Here is a 19,559-nt window from a genome sequence, read left to right as displayed (position 1 = left end):
ACTAAGCTGCAGTGCTGTCATGCAGGATTACTGACCATGTCTGCTGTTGGATGCTATACTTCACTGGCCCGAAGTCTACACTCCAAAGAGGTAGTGATAGAGAGAGAGAAAGAGAGAGGAAGAGAGAATTGGGAGGGTAAAAATGAGTTACCTTCGTATAGCTGCACATACTGGGGAAACCCGGCTGCCCGTAACCAGTCACAGGCCTCCTTAGCCTCCAATTCTGTAAAAAAAAGGAAAAGAGAGAAAAAAATTAATTCATGGGTACTTCGTTTCTCTCCCATTCACAAACATACAATCTTTCATACCACCATTCACACACAATCTCTGTCTGTGTCTCTCTCACTCACACACACACACACACACACACACACACACACACACACACACACACACACACACACACACACACACACGCTCTGAAGTTCTCATCAGAGCCACCTGAGGAACAACAGCTGTGAAATTCAGCCACATCTCTCCGTCTCATCCATCTCTCTCCGCACAGCCTCTGCGCACCGGTGTCAGTCTCCACAGGGAGAGCAGGTTTGTGATTACAAGGCTAATGAGATGTGCTCAGCGGGCTGCAGTGGCGCACTGCGGGGCCCCGGGGCCACCGAGGCTCATCCAGCGGGCATCTGTGGATGACCACGGCCAGCTGGCGCGGCAGTGTTTGCCCCGAGTTCTGCTGCCAGCAGAGGATAGTACCAGCACGTTTTTCTGGGTTCCGACTGAAACAAACGCACACGACAACTAAGAAACTTGGAATAACAAAGAGAACTACTGAGTGGTGTGCTATCGTGAAAGATGGTGTTGTTGTGGTCTGCAAAGACAAACAAGTGAAAAAGGTTCAATACTGAACCCTCCTATTATCCATGTCAATGTAAGCCCACCCACAGGTTAAAACTGATTAGGTACACTACTCATATCCACTCAAACTAAATAGATTTTTCTGGAGCAATCGATATTTGAGCTGTAAAGTTTCCTTTAACGTGTGTTTGTGTGTGTGTGTGAGTGGGTCTTCAGTGCTACTACGCATCCTTGCGGAGGTGGAACAACCGGTTTGAGAGGGCTCTTGTGCTGCATTATCCCAGGGTTGATTGGGGCCCTATGGCAAAGCATTCATTTCTGTATCCAAAGGGAAAATTGCAGCGGAAACATCTTTGATGAGCCAATCCCTCAGATAAGGAGAGGGGATGTCCATAGGCGTCCCAAGATTACAGCCCGACGCAAACCTCACTTTGACAGCTAATGCCTTCCTCTGATTATTATGGAAATTAGTTTTTAATCTGACATGGCCCAATGAGGGGCTCAGTGAGAATTAGGAGAGAGAGGGGAGGGAGAAAACCCGTCCCATGGCTTTCAATGGCATTCATGATAGCCTCTCTATGATTGCATTGTGAGCGTAAATAAATAAACGCTCGCATTTTGTCACCTCCAGTCAACACTTCATTCAGTGTAATTTTATAGCTGCACATCTCTCTTATGCTATAGAATAGACTTGACACTCTGCTAATGTAAAGACACCCAGAGCAAATTACTGAATGGACCTTGCAGACCCTCAGTATTATGCAAACAATAGACTTGACACTCTGCTAATGTAAAGACACCCAGAGCAAATTACTGTATGGATCTTGCAGACCATCAGTATTATGCAAACAGACATATAAGAAGGGCAATTTGCAATCCAATTACCATAGAACTATATTACCAGAACAATGATACACTGGTGGGGAAACATAGCGCCCACTATCAATCATATATACTGCCAGGTCCAGGAAAGACACATACTGAATACCCTATCCCCTAAAGAAAGCCATTGAGCATATTCACTTCATTGCCTCCTGATGATGTAACATCATGACTAGTTCAAGCGTTCCTGAAGGCATTATGCCTTAATGTACCAATGCCTTAATGAACCGTCAGGTACCCAGATGACAAGGATAAGGATACTTCCACCGCCTCGCATAACTGACAGCAAATAAACATGTACTTTGCAAAACCTCTTTGAAAAGCATTTGTTGCGAGTCACATGCAGTTCTACTGCTCTTGCTAGCAAAAACCAGCATGTGTAACTGCTGCACACATTCAAACTGAAGTAATCCTAATAATATAGACTATTACTACATTATTGAATACATAGACACACTTCCACAGCAATATACTGACATTCTATTTGCAACCACACACACACCACCTCCCCTTTACGACATTCCTCAAGTCCCAGACTCCCAAAGCTGTAGCAGCACTTCCCTCCGTGAGCCTGGCGGCCTTCTCCTCCTCCTCCAACAGAGCTCACTGCAGGGTAATCAGCCCTAGCTGGGGGCCTGAGAGCTCAGACTACCCGCCTGTTGGAGAGGCCCTTCAAACTTGAGACAAACAAAACCAAATTGAATTGCTGTTGTTTGTGACTCTGGTCTGGCTCTCATACATAATAAATAAATCAGATAGAATTCTCCTTTATTCTCCTGTGAATAGCCATCTCCCTCTCCCTCTCGACAGAGGATGGAAAGCCCCAAACTGACCAGCCCACACAAGTCCACCCCTGCTCCCCCAACCCCTCCACCCTCTCCCTTCCTCCCTTCCTCCCTTCCTCATTGCCTCCAACTTCACCTCCATCTGCCTCTCCAAAATAAACAGGAAGTCTTTGGATTTCGGTCATCAGAATAGGGGATGGCCCCAGACTCCACTGAACGGGCCGGGCCGCCTTTCCTCCGAATTCCTTTTAGGGACTTTCACCCTCTACGTGCACATACTACTGAATACTGGTTGTTTGTCCTTGACTTAGACTTCAAGCTAAATAAATAAATAAGTAAAGAGATTGACTCATGGCACACTACAATATGTACAACTGGAAGAAGCGATAGACACTGCAAAACGAAAACAGAAGCCAGAATAGTGTGGGAAATACTGGCCATCCTCTTTTATGTCAATGGTTTTGACTATTTTTACTGCCCACCAAATCGTGGACACACTTCCATCCAAAACACCACAGTAGGATTTGTTCTGTTGTAATGATAAGCACAGTTTTATAAGATAAAACAACTAAAAGGTCCTCTTTTAATTCTGTAATACTCACTTTCTTGAACACTAAATTTTTTTTTTTTTCATATCAAGCCCATGGTCTTAGAACTAGTAACATCACCCAGGCGGATTTTGTTTGGAAAAGTACCACCAAGGATTTTTCCTAAACTGTGATCCTGATCTTTCATTTCAACCATGCCACTAAGTTCACATATCTGGCTGTTATCAGAGATTTCCCCCTATGTGACATACCAAGATAATTCAGTGTTAGTGGTACAGTGGTAAGTCTTTGACCGGGTTTCAAAGCAAAAAATGTATGTTACCCATCACTGATATTCTTTACACCGAATGTACGGAGGATGGGTCAAATTTGGTAATGCTTTAGTCTTTTAATGCTTTAGACCTTGAACTTAATAAATGGGCAGATGATATTTCTTTCCTTAATCTGGGTAAATGATGTAGTTTATAGCACACAATAAATGCACAAATGATATTACTAACTCATTTCGAATACAGTTTTATTAATCATAAAGCCTACTGTGTGCTGTATGCTCACGTGTTAGGGCTATATAACCTGTCATCTGCTGGGCAGATGTTGCTGCTGCTGTTTAGCGATCACACTTCACACTTTGTTGCGGAAATGCATCTCTAGTTACTTTGTGAAAGAAAACTCATAACCCTGAAAACATCTGAGGGCTGAGCCGAGACACATAACGTAATGCTTTTGAAGACACAAAAACTGTTGTTACGAGAAAGGCCATTCAGACGTCTTCATGGATGATTCTTCTAGGTCATTGATTAAAGGGGTTCCAACCACAATGCCGGTATGCACTAATGGCATATTGTTCTTCTTCGGATCATGGAGTGAATCCTCACTTTAACAAACAAAATTCGTTGTTATTAGACATTAGGTTTGAAAAAGGTATCATTCACTGTGGGGGATGTGAAAAAACAGTTCTCTCCTAGACATTGGCAAGCAGCATCTTGAGGGGCTTCTTGTTTGTTACAGATAGATAGGCAGGAGCTTAGCGGAGCCATTGAGATATCTGTACCGACAACCTTCTGCAAACGTGCCACAAGAACTTATTTCTACAGCACCAGCTCTCCATCTGATCGTGGCGGCTAACATAAGCAAAATTATTTTCTCAGTTTGTTCTCAGAAATAAATTATATTAGCACTAAGCAACCTTCCATTAACTGGAGGTTAATGAGATGGAGTTAACATTTTAGTCATTGCATACATCATAATATTCCAATTGCAGAAAACTATTCTGCAGTGGTGAATTAATTGGGCCGCTGCTCTTCATCGCAGCAAAATTACAGTCCAAAGGTTTGCAGCCGTTAGAGACCGTTTGCACAATTTGCAGTAATAGCATACATGGGTTCAAAATATTACTCAGTTTGTCATTACCTTCTCATGGAAATCACTTCTGCAGCCTTTAAAGGAAATACGCAATTAGGTAACCGTTCATGAATGACACCGCATCAGGGGTTAGTTTTGCTTAGGGCAATAGGTTTGGAGTTCTTCCAACTTCTCAACACCATTCATGTACCTACTGCTTCACCAAACTAAAAGCCAGAGCATGAATGTATCTCTTAAACAGTAGTACAGGTGAGATATTATATTATATAAATAGCTGAGATGTTGCATATAATGACCCCATTAACTTTTTCATAGTCTTATTTAAAAGTGAGTCAGTCAGTGAGTCAGAGACTGGAAATAATGTCTTTGCTCTGGCAGCTGTAAGGTAAATGTAAGGTGTGCCAGCAGTAATATTTAACTGCGAGAGGGTCTTAGTGGCTATTGTAGAACATTTCTAAAAAAGCAGCAAGGATAAACTATTATATGTCAATATAGTTATTTGTAATTATTAAAAAAAATACAGGTAGGAATGCAGATAAAAGGTCTAGAGATAAAATGTGTGACCAGAGTAGATTTTCAAAGTAGCACCTTTTGATTAAGACGCTGGTCTCCAATCCACACTGCTACTGCTACTGTGACATTTGTCTGGCAAGTCTCCTTGCAGGCAAGGTCACTGCGGTGCATTCAACATTTTATCAGCTACACAGATCGTAAGCCTCCCCAGAACTCCAATTTGTGCCCCCCTCTCCCTTCACTTCATCTTCCATCTGGCCATATTTAAAGAACAGCCTTCTTTTAATAAAACTCGTCTTTACAACGGAATTTACAACCGATTTCCAATGACTCAACATGACTCAATACATCCTCAGTTGTAGCTTTGTCATTTTGTTGTATAAAAATCTCCTCTCTGTCTCACTTTTTTCCTTTCCTGGATGCAAAGTGATGGTATATGATGATAATGAAAGTGTACATTCATATTTATGAAGTCCTTGCAGTAGTGCACTTGTGGGGGCAAATAAACAGAAAACATTCATTAAAACTGAGAGGACCACTCTGCCGCTACATCAAACTTTAAACTAACAATGAATCCAACATGAGCCGCCTGCATAGAAATTCAAGTGACTTCAGTTCAGTGTAGGAAATAGACCACGCTAATTGACATGAGGCCTTCCATCATGGAGGCTGGAACGGTTTGAAACAGGAAGAAAAACCTGAGGTCGGCAGGCCAATCAAAGTATCCCGAGAGTCTGAGAGTTATTAGAGAATTACAGCACGGGACAACATGCTGGATTTCATGGGTATACTGTGGAAAATGCAACACACACTGTATACTGTGAAGATTGCAGGCCTATACTTTCAGTCTTCAGTCCCAATTGCTACGCATAGGATCACTTTTTGAGAAAGATGTTCCTTGTGCTTATCTCTTCAAAGACAGAGATAGAGAAGACTGTACACTGTACAAACTTTGCAATACCAAGCAGAAAACTTGAACTCCTTGTGGAGCACATGCTAGGTGTGTTGTAAAACGTGCCTCGTTATTGGAACAGTTAAACCCTCAGCGAGTGTGAGGAGAGGTTGGCAGAAAATTGGCGGGCATGGCCCACACAACAGGTTACAACTACCCAAGGAGGTGGTAGCTCGCAGGTAGCTCCAGGCAATGAGAATACATTAAACACCCTAACCTCAGAAATGCTTTCACCCAGTTATATATATATTATATATATATATATATAAATATACAGTACCAGTCAGAAGTTTGGACCCAATTTCCCATTCAATTGAATGGGAAAGTGTGTCCAAACTTTTGACTGGTACTGTATATTTTTGAATCCCTTCATTTTCAAAACATATGGCATATGCCTATACAGTGGGACCCAAGGGAAATCAGATGCAAAGATGAGCAATTTCACACTTTACAAGCCAGTTTACCATTACAATGGTACCATCTTCACATGGAAGACCAGAATAAGGTAGAGCCACTGGCTCTGTGGAAGTGCGCCAAATAATTGTGGTTGTGTAATTGTGCAATACACAGTGAAATATGGGGCCAAGGGGCATCATAGAGTGCATATATATTTTTAATATCATTTTGAGTAGTTAATAGAAAAATAATATGTCATTCTGACAACCCTAAAGTTATGGGAAAATCTAAACTAATGAACTAAAGACGTGTATGTGTGTGTGTGAGTGAGTGTGTGCAAGCGTGCAGCACCAATGTGCACGTCAGGTGCGTGCCAGAAAGAATGTGTGTATGTTTCTTTGTTCTGCCTTGGTATGTTCTGCATGTGCGCGGTGGTGAACACATGTGTTGGGTCAGAAACAAAGGAGTATGTGAAGCAGGAGCTCTGAGTCTCCCCTCCGAGAGGACAGTTCGTTTACATGCAAGACAAAGGCATCTGTCTGAGGCATAACTAACATCAACTTGAGTATGGTGTGGTGAAGCCAGCTACCCAATAACCTAACCATGAACACATACCGCAACAATAAAGTACCATGATCAAAACAGTACATGAACAATGACGAAGCAGTCTGATGCTTAGCCATGTAAACGATTATGCTACGGTACCTAGATATGCCCAGTTATTGTGGGAAAAGGGGTGCGCTGGCGTGCTGCTCTGGCGATTCCGATGAGCCATGTTCTCAAGGTGCAGATCTGCTCCTTTATTCTCTTTGCAGATTTTGCAAGTCGGCGCTGACCTGCTTCGTTGCTCCGATTGTGTGTGAGCTAGCAAGGTTCCATTTCTCGTGCTTTGCTCGTGAATGTATTTACTCGGTTAGTTGTGCACAGTTCTTCGCTAACGAGAAATCTTACACAGGCTCTTGCATCGTTGCTGTATGAAAAGAGTTTGCTGCATCTGTGGAGGGGACCTCTGCCTAGAGGTCATAGATCCATCAGAGGAAAAAGAGGTAAAAGAATAAGAACAAAAGAGACTTAAGGGTTTTGTGGCCCAGGTCAGGGGTGCAGTCCAGGTAGTATCAGGTTACATTTGCAGTTACAGGAAGTGATTGGAGGAAAGGTGTGCCTGTTTACGTAAAGACTTAAGTTTTACACTAAGGGTTACGTTTAAATCTCAAAATGAACAATTTCATCTGTGGAGTTCCAGTTGTACCAACAAAAGTGATAGTGTACACAAACAAACAAACAAACAAACACACACACACACACACACAGACTCATTGAGACTTCTCTCCAATGGAGAATGGCATTACTCTGTGCCTGTATGCACAATCATCTCTCAAAGGAAGCCCCGTTTCCTTCCCATCTCTCTTCCCTTTCCAGCTCCTCCCTGTCGCTGTAAGGCTCCAAGGAAAACACACTCCCAGAGAGAAAGAGAAGAGAGAGAGAAATGCATAATACATGCATGAATACATTCATACATGACACACATGGTTTTAATATATGTATGTAATGTATGCTAATTTCACATCCAGTGTGAAATAGCCTGTTGAAATTTTAAAAAGGGCCTGATCTTGCAGGGCAGGTTGAGTGTAACCATGTCCACATGCATTATGGACTGCTTAAGAGCAATGCAAATGGCTCCACTTTCAGCTCTCACGTGGTTCCTAATACTCTGACCCGAACCAAACACTTCCATCAATAGAGGTTTGGCACATTTTCACAGAAATATTTTTTAAAAGCCAGCAACATGTCGTGGTCTTCGGTAGCTAGCTTTGACAACCCATATTTTCACTTAAAACTGGGTCAGTCTCACAACCTTTCAAAGTTCCCCTCACCCTCTGATTCACCAGCACTGCCCTGTAATCACACACATGGAGACAGCTGGAGACAGAACGAAAGAGAGAGAAAGAGTTGTTCTCTTACACGGTAAAGGGAAGACTTCTTCAATCTAACCTTTGCCCCAAAATGCCAGAGGCAGTTGAAGACTGCTGTCTGCTTATTAAAATGTCCCCCAGCACAAACCTCTTCAGTGGAGGCCTGCTGGGGTTAATTTGTGGGTAGTGTTAAATGCTGGGCAAGCCAGGACTACATGAGCAGAGGTTACATGGGCTGAAAATGTATGAAATGAAAATCGGTGTGTGGGTCTACGATAACCATTACACTGGTATGGGGCTTAATAGGCTATTAACAGTGTTATGCAGTGCAGTATAAAGTCTTTGATATCTCCATATTCGTCCGTAACTGGGATACTGATTAAAACTGCCTTTGTGGTGAAAGCAGATTACTGTGCATCTCTCGGGAAGACACTAATAGATGCAGATAGCATCCTTGGCTCCAGTGGATGAGAATGAAAAGAAGGCTGGTTAACCCTGTGCTGATCCACGGGAGTACACAGGGACGGTTCGTCGCTTTAATCAACAGGCTCAAGCGTGGTTTAACTGAACGTCACCGGATAGAGGTGATAATTAAATATTCGAACACACACACATACAGGGAGTGTGTACTCTATTTACTTGTCAGAGCTAGGGAAGGGAAGGGAAGGGAGAGGAGGAGGGGACAGTGTGTTGACTACTGCTTGAAGGTTTGTTGAGAGCAAATGGTCTGACACAACATGGATCACTCCATTTGGGAAGAAGTGATCAACAGCGCGTGAAAGTGTGTCTGTGTGTGTGCTTAGTGTGTTTGTAGAGTGTGAGTGTGCTTTTTTTCTCGCTTCCCCAAGCCAAGGGGGAAATGAGTACATGTTTTTGACCTGCCATCCAGTGGGTTCCTCGACCACCCCTGTTCCATCATGATTTGCCTTCCTCACACTCATGTACTCACACCTCTGGCTTATTAAAACTACTTATCACATCTAACACAGATTGAATCCCTGCGGTGCAGCTTCGAAACAAACCATCTCTCTTTGCACCAGCAAAGACAAGTCAGGACAAGATGACTCCATTTTGCTTGTGTTATTGGTCCGACGACAAACGACAAATGAATGCAAGCTGTGAAGGCCTCAAAGAGAACAGAGAGCCGGAGAAGTGTACGATATCAGTAGAAAGCAAAAGACGCTGAGGAAAAACTGTTTGCAAAACGGCACTTGCTGTGAACTCACTTACCAAAATAACCCACTCGCAAAAAGACGCAGATGGAACACAACACACAAAGCATTCCGAAAACACCCATCAGCACACATCCCAACATATACACATAATATGCTGTGTGTGTGTGTGTGTGTGTGTGTGTGTGTATATATATATATGTGTGTGTGTGTATGTGCGTGTTTGTAAGGGAGCGATTCTTAGGGAGGATATGTTCCCTTTCTGTGATCTCAAATCCCTGTTTGGACGCTCACTCTTTTCCAGGCTGAATAATGGCCATTGTTCCTCCTGGTTGTATAGCTGCTTTTGTCTCAAACCCAGCAGCACTGCTAAGACCCTGGCCCCTTACAATAGCAGCCTTTGATTCCTTCGTGCCCACGGCCAGCAGTGCGCATGAGCCCCACTGTACATTTCTCCTTGATTAACACTCTAACCAGCCCAGACGCGTGCTGTGACATCAGATACAGGTTCAAAGAGCACATTCCCTCTGGCCTGTGGGAGCTTGGTCCACCCACTGGCTCAGGGTCAGTAGCAAATGTCAACTGAAAATGGTCAAGGTCTGTTCTGAGGAACACAACCACAGGCCTGGAGGCAGCCTTAACAGGCACTTCACCCGTCAGGATGCTGTGACGTACAGGTTTTTTTTTTTCTGGTCTGCATGAAAGAAACTGCTAACAAAGTACCAGGGAGGTTAAAGTGAGTAGAGAGGATAGCCCTGAAAATCCTTGTGGCATTCCAACACAAAGACAATAACTTATAATAACTACATACTTCAACATGCAAAATCCCAACTGTTCTTAAGTTGTTCTGGGTTAAAGGAATATTCATTAACATCATGTACATATAGATATTCATAAAAGCAGGTACAAAAGCGAGGCATAGTCTTTAAAGTGCTTTTATCTGAAATACGCTTTGTTCTCACAGTGCGATGTTTACCCCACTGCTTCTTTGAAACGTTCATTTCAAGAAATCATAGGAAGCTTTAAGTTACTACATTTCACCCAATCACAACCCAAGTCTCTTAGTTACTATCATTTTCCCCTCATATTTATCAAAGAGTAAGCAATTATGTTTGATTTTTTGACTGGTGTAGAATTACCATATACTTGTTAAAAAGGATTGAAAAGTACAGAGTAAAGTTCAGGAAAGGAGAGCAGTCAGTAACTCACCATTCTTCCCCAAGAGCTTCTGAAACTTATCCCCTTCACTCATGAGAGCACTGCTCAATACCAACTCAAGGCATGAAGTCCAAACTCAGGAAACGATGACTTCTCGGTGTTCCCAACTCCCAGATTCCATTGGTAATTGTCCCAGAGCTCCACAAACCAAATTCCAGTCAGATCCGAAGAAAGGGAGAGGCAAGGAGAGAGTCGACAGATTCCTGAACCAAACCAATGTCCCTTCAAAAAGCGGGGATGGTGCAGACTATGAGTGTTAAGTACGTACTGAGCTGTGGTACTGGAGTTGTTCACAGGCTAGGGGGCAACCTTCAGAGAGAGAAAAAAACACTGCCCTTCCTGCTCCCATTCAAGCGGACCACCATCTGGTTCCTCAACAAATGTCCCACCTCAATTACCACCACCCCCTCCTCCCAACTCCCAGCAGGAAGACCAAACCACTTTAGAAGGGAGGGGGGAGAGCCAGGAGGTTCAAATGGGCCAAATTTTAAGGAAACAAAATCTACAAGCAAGTAAAAAATGAGCAAATAAAAAGTTGTCAGCTTTTCTCATTAACATTCACGTGACAAGACTGAATTACACACGTTAAGAGGTTATGGAAGTTAAAGAAACTGAAGAGGCTCAATAAAAGGTAAAGCGTGTAAAGGTAAAGTGTCTCCTGACATTCCTACGCTCACCTTGAAGTATTCTGAGCTAGAGAAGGTTTTATAAGAAACTAAGCATCATTTTCAGGGTTTTCTTTCTTTCTGCCAGTAAGGAAAGTAAGGTACAGTGAACTAATGACTTCAAACCATCAAATGTTTTTACTAACCTAAACCACCTTGACCCATTCCATTGCTGAACTCTTCCTTCTTGGGGATATTTTGAAGACATTATATTCAGGACCTGATGAAAGCTTACGATAAAAACAATTGAGCCAAAAAAGTCTAAATATCTTTTTTTTAACCAAATGTAAAGGACACTACCTTAGGTGAGATGTGTGTATATATATCTGACATCTGTGTCACTGCAGTTTTTTCCAGCCACCCCCTCTATTTCCCCAACTCCCAACATCTAGAATATCTCTGAGCCCTCAAAATTCTGGGTTGGGGAAACAAAAACACACTGATAACCTTCACTTGTGGCAGTCAGCTATCCTCCATGAGGAGTTTCACACTTACTGGAACCAGACAAGTTGGCCTAACATCATCAGTCCCTCCTACACGGACACCACTTAGCCTCATTTTCATTAATTACACTGTTGAAGTGCTCCTGGCTTGTCTAAATGTTCATTACAGGAGAAGGGTCCCCATCAAACAAAGTCAACTGTCTCTCCTCTTCCCCTGCCCTTCACTCAACCTGTTTAAGGATTCATCCAAACTGTTGGAAAAGAGGAACGATGACAGGATGAAGACAGTTATGAAACGCTCAACAGGGGTCATGGGGAAACTCCTGATCCATCACCCTTCTGCGGTGGTTCAAGTCAGATGGTGATTCATCACATGGAGATTGTAGGGGGGGGGGGGGGGTCGGATGATGGTCGAGGGCAGGACACGCTGCTCTTGCAAAACTTCCCCATGAGTTCCTCGACACCACCGGTGACACAGAAGTGTCTGAGGCTGCGGCTGCGGCTGTTGCGATCGAAGCTGCTGGAGGGAGGAGGCTGGAGCGTGCGGGGGATGGGGTGGGGACCAGTGGTGTTTCATCCCCCTGGGGGGCACAGCGGTCCAAGCACTCTTTACCGAAGGGAAGAGGTGTGGTGCGGTGTCAGGCCGAGCGAACAGGAAATGGTAGAGGATGAGTGTCTGGGAAATGTCACGGCTTCTCGCTCCAGCACACCCTGCCCTTTTTTTCCCCTCAGCTACACGTCACGTCAGCTTTTTCATCTGATAATATCAGGACAGTCTGATGGAAAAACAATGTAGCATCGGTGGCATCACCAGTGCCCCATCCTCGAGAGGAGGATTATGTAATTGCAAACATACTCTGCCTGAGAGTCATCGGTAATGAGATAAACAGGCAATGACATGGGGGTGAAGTGAGAATGACTGGGCCAGCAGTCATTGTATGACATTTCAGTTTTGCAAACATGAGAATGCATCTACAAGCAGGCAAAAGCACATGGGGCTCGCAAGTGAGGGTCGCTTTGAACAGGAAGTGTGAGGTAAGAGACTTTTCATGAAGGCACCAATGTTGGCCCCCCTGCCAGTGAGGGTAACGGACGCTTCAGCAAATCAACACCTCTGTCACTATGTCTGTGTCAGCACAGGCACCTTCTGATGAGTGAGTGGGGGGTGGGGTGGAGAGGAGCTAAGTGCAAACCATCTAAGGCCCCATGCATACGAAGCCTAGTTTGCCTGAACCCGGGTTCATTTTTCACACATATCAACTTTTTAAATCGCGTGCACATGAACCCAGCGAATCCGATTGACTCAGCTGTAGTACATGCCCCATGCCTGTTGGTGGCGCTTTTATAATAAAAAATCTTTTCACGTCAGATTTGCTCATATAGGCTATTGCTGACATTTTTTGAAAAATGGTCTGATGCAAATAGATTAAACAGTGATAGATTAAAGTGTGGCTTGTTAATGTCATCCCTTTCCTAACAACAGATAGATAGATACATTTGTATTAATCCCATTAGGGAAATTCACGTGGAAAAGGAGCAAGGTAATAGGAAGAATTTTTTTTTTTAAACTGGAGAGCTGTTATAACTGGCTGCCAAACTCACTGTGCCATGGCAACCGATTCAGTTATTAAATAATGCCGGTTGTGTCCGTTGTTCTGGCTGGTCTAATGATGCGATCACGTGGGGTAATCTGATTAGGTATGCGGATAGCGTGCAGACTAACACCAACCGCAACCGGATTTCGAGTTTACTCACTTTGGTCCCCCGATTCGAGGGAGTGCGGATACAGTGTGCGGATACAGTGCGTTCGTCTGCACGATAGGGCTATCCGGAGACGGGGTTCTCCGGGTTCAGGCAAACTAGACTCCATCTGCATGACCCCTAAGACCGGCTCAATCACATGAAATCTGTGCATCTATGGAGGGGCGCACAAAGGCAAGAAACCTGCCCAAATACCACACACACTATAGCACAGTCATAATTAATAGATCAATCGACCTACAGATAGTATGTGGCCATCATAGCATATTCAATGCAACTATGATACTGTAAGTAACTTAATGACTGCATTGTAGCAAAGGACAAGAGGTACAATTACTGTAAATGCATATGCTGGTTAACAATATCAAACAAAAATGTATTTACATAAAAGAAAATAACAAGCAAAATCAATACAGTGCTGAAAACAGAGCTTTCTATCAAATCATATACCTCGGACACCCAGTCTTGATACAAAGCACTGTGATTGAAAAGTGTGTGTTTGTGTGTTTGTGTGTTTGAGTGTTGTTTCCCAAAACCTTGGGGCCAAAGACATTGACTGAACAATCAAAGCTTCTGTGGAGGTCACCCAAGCCACCTCCGCAAATTCACTTCGGTGTTACACTGACACGGACTGTACTGAAATAGATAACCTGTGTGGGCGTATGTCTTTCTAAGCTACATGCGGAGAAAGCGTTATTCACCATCTGATTGACCTATGACCACAGGTCAAGCAAAAGCGTGGGTAACCTTGTTAGCATTCAGTCAAACTCGATCAACCTCCAGCCTGAATTACACCATCACTATTTCATAACATTTTACAGTTCATCCCCCCTCACACACCAAAAACCAGATGACAAAAACATCTGAGAGCCTTGACATCTCACCTACTGCTTATAAATGAGTACAGTGTTGCCCAAAGGCACATCTTTGTGAATGAGCTTATAAACATTCAGGCTTTAATCCAGATGTACTTACGAGCCAGTGCCTGATAAGACCCTAACAGTGATGCCAGAGGGACGGGTTAGAGGATCATCACTCCACTGCTTTACTAAGCAATGATTGTCATGCAATCATTTCAGAAGCTCCATATTGACAAAGAGAGAATGATAAAAAGACAGAGAAAGAGAGAGAGAGAAAGAGAGAGAGAGAGTGAAAGAGAGAGAGAGAGAGAGACTCCGTAATGCTCTGGCTTCTCCTATATTTAATATAGTCTCCAACCCACCTGGTAGCTCCCATCGGATATCAGTATTACTGAGGAATCTGTTCTGTCTTTTTGATTCTGTATATAACACAATCTCTCAGACTGACCCCGGCATGTGAAGGGAAAAACAAATTACATATTGTTGGATAGAGGTCCAGGCTTTACCACATTTTCAGTGTGCTTGCCTCTAGTGTAGAGTCGGGGGCCAACAACACATTTTAGGTTATGTCTCTTTTCTAATTGTACTGATTGCACGGTGTGTGTTAAACAACTAATCAATAGGTCCCACAGAGCCATGCAATAGGTCTATATTTCATGAAAAAAAACTTTCATTCCACCTCACTAACCACTCCGAAAGTTCAACATGAATAGACCACTATTCAACAAAATGCTAGAAAGAGGATTTCAATGCGTCATAACCTCTCTGTATGAAAATCACAAACATAATGGCAGCAATCTGACCATCTGCTGGAGCAAAAGGCTAGAAGTAAAGCAGAGTGAGACAGAGCTACGTTGAGTGGGACCTAAAGCTACTCACCCACCATCTCTGCATAATAGGCCTTGTTAATTATGGGAACGGTTGGAGGGGCTAATTCACTTGCACTTGTGGGAACAAACTCCTAGATTAAGTAAACTCAGTGAAAAGCAACAGTGACCTGAAACTTAATAAATCCACAGAAGTGCAACACAGAGCAAAGCTTACTCACAAAATCTGAGTCTCAGTGATATCCAGTTACTGAATTTCCATACCTGGATGCTACAATTTGTCATCCTCCTTGACTTGCAATTAGCCCACATTAATCATCCTATAACATTCCTCGCTAAACTTAAAATAACAGATTACCAATGTGAAAAATGCTGTCCCTCAGCAATGGTGTGCGGATATTAGAAATGTCCACTCCAGGTAGTATCTCTATTTCATTCCTGGCAACTAATTACTTCTTTTCCCCCCATAATGAGAAGTTAGATAAGGTCAGGTCTGGGTAGGTTCAGACATTACACTCAATATCTTCACTACCAGAATACAGCCCTTCTACACATAGGCCAACCTGTGGCTATTATCAGTGAAATCAAGGACCACTGTGCTTTTAGGACCTCTACATTCTGGGTCAGAAATGGTTTTAATTTGCTATCCATGACTCATTCCCCATGACCTTGAGAGAGGGTCAAGTCCAGATAACATTGAACTGGAGTGGTTCTTCCTTTGAGCCAGCTACAGAAACTGATAATGGGAAAAGTAATGCAGTGTTTCAGTTTAGAGCAAAGCGGTGAAACTCTCCTGTGGGCCTTTACAACAGTACCCACCCATTTCCATTAAGAATTTTCCGCCAGAAAAGGCCAAGCGAAAAATAGAGCAAAAAACCTAGCCACCACCATAGAGGGATTTATAGACACTGACAGATGGCGCAACTAGGACCTAATCATTTAGGCTCACAGCAACCCATGGCACCTCAAAGACAAACAAGAGACCGTTTTAATATTAAAACCAGTGTCACTTAATTGCAAGCATGAATTTTAACACCGCATCCCTCCCTGACGACCAGGACAACATCGTCGCAGACCGCCATTAATAGACCTTCTAAAATGAGTGGAGAATGACTTCCACTCAGCAGATGTGAAATATACACCTCGCATTGAACAAGGACGGCAGTGTCTTGGGGTTCTCTGGCGCTCGCTCGATCACGCTCACACACACACACACACACACCACCCCGAGCTGGCTATACTACAGAATAAAACGAGCGAGTAGTTTTTTTTTCAAACGTGTACCTACCGTTACAATTTCAGAAAATACAGGATAACTCCAACACATTTTACGTAACTTATTTAAGTTACTTGCTTACTTGCAGCACATTGCTTTTTTCAATTATATCGATTGAACAATTTGTAATACCTGAACCGTGGAAATTGTAGGCCTTTTGTTACATTGGACTATAGACTATGATTGTACTTCATTAGATTGACGATTGGTCTCACATCAACATTGAAAAAAGTAAAATTAATGTCTGAATAAGTCCCTCACACTTTTTCACACAAATTAATCACAACATCTCTTATAGTAAGAAATAGTGGATGTTTTACGGTTATTTCATGGAGGGTTGGTGCTTTCCTTGGCGTTAAATCTAACGACAGCTTATCTAACCCACACACTAACCAACCAAGATCCGCAAGATCAACCAAAAGTGAGCAATTACCTACAGTAGAATATGCTACGGCATTTCTTGTATTACCTGCAACTTGTTGGTGGGTTAATTTCCTTCGAAGAAGTGTTAAAGCTTTCAAAGTTGAGTCCCGAAGTTGAAGAGTTCGTGATTTTGATTGAAGCCCGTCATATGGTTTATCATCCATTCTCTAGCCACAGTACGAAAACTTACACTACTTTCTCTCCGCTCACCTCAATTAAAGTTGACTGAGGCATATTGAACGGCGACGCGAAATTAGTTTTTGTGTCTCGATGATAAACGAAACAGGGACATGTTTCTTTCGTGCGTCTCAGACTACTACAGTAGTGCCATGAGGATTTAATGTTTAAAAAAAAAAAAAAAAACACAATTTTATGGAGGCTTCCTGTAGTTTCTCCTAAAAGCTAACCACTGCCACTAAGCATTCTGGGATCTGAAGTGTTTTATTGACCAGAGATTTTGTAGTCCGAGCATGGTATTTGTAGGCCTGTGTCATTGAAATTACATCTTGCATGTGTGCATTACCTCAGCCTTTCTGAGGTTGACATTCTAATTATTTGAGGTTATTAATTCGGTAATTATTATTATTATTTATCAAATTAAATATAAAAGTAATTATAAAACTTGCCACTGCCCTGTCGTGTCAGCTTCTCTGAGGACAATTATTAACTTTCAGACAGATGCCATAAAGGTGTGAAAAATATAACATCTCACAACGTGACATTAAGAGCAATTCACTTGAAACCACCAGAGGCATTTAATCCTAATCTGCTTGGGGTCACTTTTTGTAGGCATCTTTATCTTCCAGCTGAAAAATCCTGGACGGTGCTCAGTCTCTTTTTACACTTTTGTTGGTTAATCTTTATCGTTTTTCTTTCCTCCATACAGCTGCAGCTTCTTTTAATTAGTTTTTCCTCTGGCCTTCAAAGTCTACCAATCAACAACAGTGCTAGGGTAAGTACATACCACAAAAGATACCAAAATACCTCCTATTCAGTTTGTTGAGGGCTGTAAGACAGCACAGTTATCACAGGAGCAAAGAGCAGACTGTCTATGTCCGTCCCTTGGGAAAATATATATGGGTATACTGTTGTCAAACAATTAGCCAACATTTCTTCCACTTATACATAGGTTTAATCCAGGTTCAACATGACAGCCACCATTTAGATATATGCTACCTTTTCCATTTGTTAAAAGGCATAGGAGAGCAGATTGTTGGGAGGCGTGGGAGAACAGCTTGATCAGCAAGTGCGGCTGCTGAGAGTCCCCTGGGCTCTGTTATCAGTGACACACACTACGGTTCAATACTATAGAAATCCCGATTTATTCAACTAAAAAAATAAGATTGACCGTCTTTTGGCTACTTGAGTATCTATCTGGGGTTTGGAATTTGTGCGTTTGATTATGGTGTACAAATTGCCACAATATTCCCCATGGGACACGGCGATCTCTAAGAGTTAAGAAAGAGCTTTCTTCAGAAAGTAATTAATCTATTGTTGTCTACTGATAGCATACCATCGTATGCACTACTGGTGTGCAGAACAGTGCCCACAGGCTCTAGTCAGGATAGAAAGACAAGTCTGAGGCCCCAGTGCACAATTGTACAGGAGGAACTTGCCACTGCCCTGTCGGGTCAGTTTCTCTGAGGACAATTATTAACTTTCAGACAGATGTCATAAAGGGGTGAAAAATATAACATCTCACAACATGACATTAAGAGCAATTCACTTGAAACCACCAGATAAACACCAGGTCCTCAGTTGGTAGCCTTTATAAATGCTTCTCACTAAAGACCAGTCTCCTCTTCAACACTGAAAAGGAAACCCTTGAGTGCTGGCCTTCAGAAAAGGTCTCAAAGAAAAATCCATGTCTAAGACTGGCCAGGAAATGTTAACCAAACTTTCAAGTACAAAATTTCAAGCGGAAATCATTATTTCTAACATTATCAACATCTTCACTGCATTTTCTATTCAATTCAAGTTGTTGAGTTGTCATGTCAAGTTGTCAAGTTTCTATGGAAAACATGACATTCTTCTGAGTAATTCCAAACCTTTGAGTGGTAGCGTATATTTCTGTAAGTATTAACAAAACAACAGATGTGTTGACAGGAGGGTGTGGCTTAAAGTGCTGGCTATGTCATATGGGTGTCATCAAGAACTGCTAACGTACCAACAGCAACTTTAGGAAATGTAAAAATGCCTACTTCAATCCTGAGGGGGTCATTATGCTCTAAGACTACATCACATGTCATATGCTCATTATCAAAGTCCACTAGCTGATGTCTGTCTGCCTCTCTCTCTCTCTCTCTCTCTCTCTCTCTCTCTCTCTCTCTCTGTCACGCACACACACACTAGCAATTATCCCGATTTCTCCCCTCATTTTCAATATTTACTAGTCATAAAGTCAAGTGTAAACCTGCACTCAGGAATAGCCTCTTCATTTTTAGCTAAAGTAGCTACCAAACTAGTTTAGCAATCCAGTTAACAATGTCGGAGTGCGCACTCAAAAATTACAATATTAACCTTCAGTTCATAAAGAAAAACAAGTAGGCCTAGACTGTTTTAATTACTACCAATGTGATAGACAGACGTGGTTTGACAGTTTTGTCATCCTCAGTGTCTACAAATCATATGACCACAGAAACAAGATTTTTTTTTGATGATATATTTTTAATATGGTATGGGTCAGAGGGACAGCTAGAAGGTTTTGTAAGTTTTCTAAATCATTTACATTTACATTTAGTCATTTAGCAGACGCT

General features: G+C 42.5%; 1 protein-coding gene across 4 annotated transcripts in view; it reads right to left on the bottom strand.

Moving 5' to 3' along the window:
* stard8 (StAR-related lipid transfer (START) domain containing 8) overlaps window positions 1-19,559 on the bottom strand; it is a 46,141-nt gene that overhangs the window by 19,515 nt on the left and 7,067 nt on the right. The window contains exons 1-2 of one of the 4 annotated variants that reach the window (XM_031571993.2): window positions 16,850-17,452; window positions 152-223 (exon numbers count right to left, since the gene is read on the bottom strand). In XM_031571993.2, the coding sequence (XP_031427853.1) occupies window positions 152-223; window positions 16,850-16,967 (190 nt within the window). In that variant the 5' untranslated portion in view covers window positions 16,968-17,452. Of the gene's footprint in view, window positions 1-151; window positions 224-10,539; window positions 11,026-16,849; window positions 17,453-19,559 lie in introns of those variants that run through there. The other 3 variants (XM_031571994.2, XM_012823005.3, XM_031571995.2) reach the window with 3 other exon arrangements.

Source organism: Clupea harengus, chromosome 8, assembly GCF_900700415.2.
Source record: "Clupea harengus chromosome 8, Ch_v2.0.2, whole genome shotgun sequence".
Taxonomy (NCBI): domain Eukaryota; kingdom Metazoa; phylum Chordata; class Actinopteri; order Clupeiformes; family Clupeidae; genus Clupea; species Clupea harengus.
Note: the sequence above shows the minus strand (reverse complement) of the source record. Positions and strands in the feature narration are given on the sequence as shown.